Source organism: Oppia nitens, unplaced genomic scaffold, assembly GCF_028296485.1.
Source record: "Oppia nitens isolate AA-2021 unplaced genomic scaffold, nextdenovo-longstitch-racon4-pilon3 scaffold25_pilon_pilon_pilon, whole genome shotgun sequence".
In the NCBI taxonomy this organism is placed as follows: domain Eukaryota; kingdom Metazoa; phylum Arthropoda; class Arachnida; order Sarcoptiformes; family Oppiidae; genus Oppia; species Oppia nitens.
In genome coordinates, this window is record NW_026533205.1 from 512,501 (window position 1) to 517,500 (window position 5,000).

Below are 5,000 nucleotides of genomic sequence, written 5' to 3' on the forward strand. Positions count from 1 at the left end.
GAATTGAATGAATGAATTTAATAAATAGATAGATATATACCCACCTTATTATAAATAGTATATATTATTAGATATATATATATATATTAAAAACAAAATGATAATCAATCATACATTGTAATGATAATTTTTTTTTAAAAATAAATATAAAATTATAATCATTATATACCATATAATATTATGTAAATAATATTTAATACCATGTATCATCAAATTATACAGTATATTATTAGGATTATTATTATTATTACTAAATATATATATATACGGTATATATATATATATATATATATATATATATAGAGAGAGAGAGAGAGACAGAGAGAGAGAGACAGAGAGAGAGAGTAATAACATATATACTATATAATTGGCAGTATATTTAACCTCTAATTGAAAGTTAAAAACATTAAATTACTAATAATTTTCAAACTATTAAAATTTTTCATATGAAAATACATAGTTTAAATTTTATTTAGTTTATTTTTTTAAAAAAATACATTGACTTTAATGTTATTTTGAAATAAAAATAAATGATAATTTAGTTATTTTGTTGTTGTTGTTGGTTTGTATGTTATAATTCATAATCTCATTACAGATATAAATATATTTTTTAATGAAATATTTTTTTTAAAAAGTATATAAACCAATAATTTGTTGAATTTTTTTTTTTGGTTTACATAAAATAAAAAGAGTTAACTATATATATAATATATGATAATTAATGGGATATTGAATTGAATGAATAATTTATATATTTTACAACCTAGGATATTTTTTTAAAAAAAAGTTCAAAAAACTTAATTTTTTAAAGATTATTATAATTATTATTATAAAAATTATTACTATTTTTTAAAAATACATATAAATAGATAGACAAACCTATATATATATTTAACTTAACATTTAAAAAAAATATTGATAATAATAATAATAATAATAATAACTTATATGTACTTATAATTGTGTCTAGGCACATTTTTTTGAAAAATAAATAAATAAATACAAAAATAAATATTTAAGTTAACCCTAATAATACTTATCATTTTTTTTTTAAATTAATACAAAATTATTAATTATTAAAATTTATAATATATATCGATATATTATAAATGTGGGTTAGGCATATTTTTACTACATACAGGTGCCCCCTCCCTCCCCACTCCTAATCAATTGAATGTTGGGTTAGACCATCCGACCGGGTTATGGGCATAGACTTTGAAGGCAATCAGATCCTGTTGGGTATAATCGACATCCAGTTTCACTACATAAATGGTGTTTCGGTCGCTTTCATTGCTATTAACTATATTTTTATTACAACAAAAACAACAATAACAAAAATAGGGTTATTAGTGGACCGGGGGTTGGGGTGTGTAGGGTATGGTAGCTTTTAAAAATAAAACTTACTGGCATTAAAATCGGCCCAATATTCCTGCTGATAGTAGTTGAATATACCTCTATAGGCTATACGATATTTATCGACTGGTGGGTCGACAGTTGGCTGATCTATCTGTAGGGTCAGGTATGCCTTGGATACACCAGCTATTAGTTGGGGTATGAATGGATATGCAAAACAAACAATAATATATATATATATATATATAGTTATTATGTATATATTAGCTATACTATACATACCAAACCCTAGACTATGGCTCAGTATGACCGGATGGCCAGGTATTTGTCGTACAGTTATCTTATATGATGTCTCGTAGGTCCGGTTATCCAGAATCGTACGGCACTTGAACTCATCCAACAGCCGGACAAACGGATAGTTGACTTTCAATTCAATGTAATCGTGTTTTTGAGTCATGTTTTTTGATAAACGTTTAAATTTTTCTATAGTAATATATATGAAATAAAATACAGTATATATACGGTATATATCGGTATATATCGGTATATATATATATAAAAGTTTATTGATGTTTGTATGTATACATGCAATAAAAAATGTAAATTAGTTTATTTTATATATATATATATATACTGTATATTAACTACTACTGTATATAAAAATAAATAAATAATAATAAAAAAGTTTCAATAGGGTTATCCTTAATAAATATATATATATATATATACTGTATATATGTATATATTCCCCAAAAAAATAATACTAAAATTTTTCGAAACATTTTTGTTTGTTTTTTATCTATTTTTGTTTTGTTCCTATTGTTGTATTGAATACTTAACTTTAAAGTTTTATATAAAAAAAATAAAATAATTAAAATTTAACTAATTCTTTTTGTAAAACTTAAAAAAACAAAATCATTGATTATTTTTTTAAAAATTTGTTTGAAATAAAAAAGTAATGTCCGATCTCTATGTATAGTATATATACAATATATATATAGGGGTTAACTAACTAATAAACTTTTTAAAACAAATTTCAAAACACAAATATAATAAAAATTTAAATATATTTTAGATTTTTTTAAATAAAAAAAAGTCAATGACTTTATATATAGAATATATAATGATATTTACCACTAATTTTATGATTATCTTTCGTAAGCCAATCGGTTTTAGTATAGTTTATGCCATTATTTAGTTGAAAATCATTGGAAATTGTCTGACATCTGAAAACATATAACGGATAATCTTTTTGATAGTTTTCTGTAATTAAAATTTCATTTAATTTTTTCCGATTATTATTTGTATTTGAATTGTGATTATTAATGTCATTAATCTCTTCAACTTCTTTGCCATTATTATTATTATTATCGTTGACTGTCTGGTCATTGATGTCGGCATCGATGGTAATATTGCTGACAAAAATGTGCTGAAAATAAATAATAATATTTAAAAAAAATTATCAATAAAATAAAGGGTTAAACAAAACAACAATAAATTAAATGATAATTAAATGCAAATGCAATTCAAGTTTTCAAAAAAAAGTTGTTTTGTATTATTAGTACTAATAGTAGTACTTATTATACAAAAAACAATATAATAATAATACTAATACTATATTATGTAATAAATAAACTATTATTTAAATTAAATTTTTTTTTTGAAATAAATAAATAATTTATTTTATTTTTTGAAAAATACTTACACTTTCAGTACACGTATACTTGGATTTACTACTAATACTAATATCATTACTATTACTATTAGTATTACTAGTATTACTACTACTATTATCGCCGCAAACACAATAATGTTGGCCATTGGGCGCCGGTATACACATATAGCCGCACCGGGCATTGCGGCACCGGTCGACTACTACTACTAGTTGGCCAGCGGTTGGCGATGGTTGCCGACTATGATGTAGGACACGGATGCTATCGATTTGATGATCCGATTTGACAACCGTACGTACATGTGCTGACTTACCAAACTTATTGGTAGCTAGTATTGAATTAGGTAGTACCGATGACCTGCCTGTCCAAAATATATAGTCACTGTACATATCCAGCGAGGTAGTCATGGCAAACATTGCCGATCGCAAATGAGTGACCCGTTTCTGGCCGGAAAACCCGACCGACTCGAGTGACTGGTGTTTGTTGTCGACAAAAAACACGCGTTTAATCTTGTAGTCAATGGACAGACAGCACGGTTGGGTTACTAGTGGTGGTGTCGATCCCGATCCCGATCTCGATGTCGATCCCGATGACGGGTCGTAGCCATAGACTCCCAGATCTAATAATATCTATGAAATAATTTTTTGTTTATATTATATCACAAAAAAAAGTTTTGTTATTTTTTTTGGTTGTTTGAAAAATAATGTTAACAATAGTACTAATAATATTAATAATATAATGTTTTTTTTATCAAATAAAAACTATTTAATGATATTGAATGTTAAAAAATTATTTCTATAATAATATACAGGTATTTACTGAATCGTTAAAATAAAAATTTTTTTAAATGACTGAAAAATACTACTAATAATTATTTTTTTTAAATATTTCTTAAAATATTAAAATAATTTTCTTCAATCATAGGTTAGTATTATTATAATTATTATAAACAAAAATCTGGTATTTTTATATTACTTATATTATTATTATTATTAATGTATACTAATAACTATCATATATTTTGTTAGTCATTTATAATTATTATAAAAAATGATAAATACATGAATCAATTTGTTAATAAAAAAATAAATAAAAGTGACAAAAAAGTAGCAATTTTTTCAAAAAAAAAAATTAATATTAAATAATGTAATATTTATGTTAAATCGTATGAATAATTTAAGGTATTTTTTAAAACATAAAAAAATTATCATATAATATGTATATACAGTATAATTCATGAATAAATTATTAATTATTTTTATAACTTATTAGTATTAGAGTTATTATTTTTTTCAATGACTAATATATTTTATTATTTAAAAGTAAAATAAAATTTACAAATAAAATCTTAAAGCTATTAAACTAAAGTATAATTTTTATATATTTTAGTTTAATGCTAATTCTATAAATTATTATCTAGCAACTTTTTTTTAAGTAATAATAATAATATATATATATTTTTAAAAAAAATTAAATAATTATAACATAAATTAATTAAATTTATGTTATAATTATAAACTAATTGTAGACAATAAAAAAATAGAAAATAATTACCAAAAATAAAAACTAAATATTTATATAACAAAAAAAGTTATCATAAGTTATATTCAATACACAATTTGCTGCATATTTTTTTGTCAGATCTCAATCCCCTAACCCCCTAACCCCCTCCCCTAACCAACTGACCTGTATTTAAGTAGTTAACACAACAAACAAAAAAACATAACTTACCCCAGGGTTGGCACCATTTTGCTCAGCTCTCATCAGCTTATAATCATAGGTACGTCTATCCAGTCGTAGCCATACTATAAACGAGTCAACCGGGTTGACCACTATATCGACGGCCATCACTGCCGCCGATGCCGGTGACGGTGCCGACGGGACAACCGTTTTCACACGTTGCGACTGTAAACTAATCACTTTGATTTGACCCTGTTCAATATAATACAATAGATCATGTATCCAATCCAATGA

At 23.9% G+C, this 5,000-nt stretch overlaps 1 protein-coding gene across 1 annotated transcript; it reads right to left on the reverse strand.

The window, feature by feature from the left end:
* Nucleotides 1–1,097: 1,097 nt before the first annotated feature.
* Nucleotides 1,098–1,814, reverse strand: LOC128954214 (uncharacterized). The gene is made up of 3 exons (XM_054299788.1): nucleotides 1,636–1,814; nucleotides 1,405–1,539; nucleotides 1,098–1,300 (listed from the first exon to the last, which is right to left on the reverse strand). The coding sequence occupies exons 1-3, from the start codon at nucleotides 1,808–1,810 to the stop codon at nucleotides 1,167–1,169; spliced, it is 444 nt and encodes a 147-aa protein (XP_054155763.1). The 5' UTR covers nucleotides 1,811–1,814; the 3' UTR covers nucleotides 1,098–1,166.
* Between the last annotated feature and the right edge of the window lie 3,186 nt (nucleotides 1,815–5,000).

Coding starts and splice junctions, on each gene's coding strand:
- LOC128954214 (XM_054299788.1), bottom strand. CDS start 1,810: ATGACTCAAAAACACGATTACATTGAATTGAAAGTCAACTATCCGTTT. Junction 1,540..1,635: donor GAGCCATAGTCTAGGGTTTG/GTATGTATAGTA, acceptor CCCAACTAATAG/CTGGTGTATCCAAGGCATAC. Junction 1,301..1,404: donor TTGGGCCGATTTTAATGCCA/GTAAGTTTTATT, acceptor ATAAAAATATAG/TTAATAGCAATGAAAGCGAC.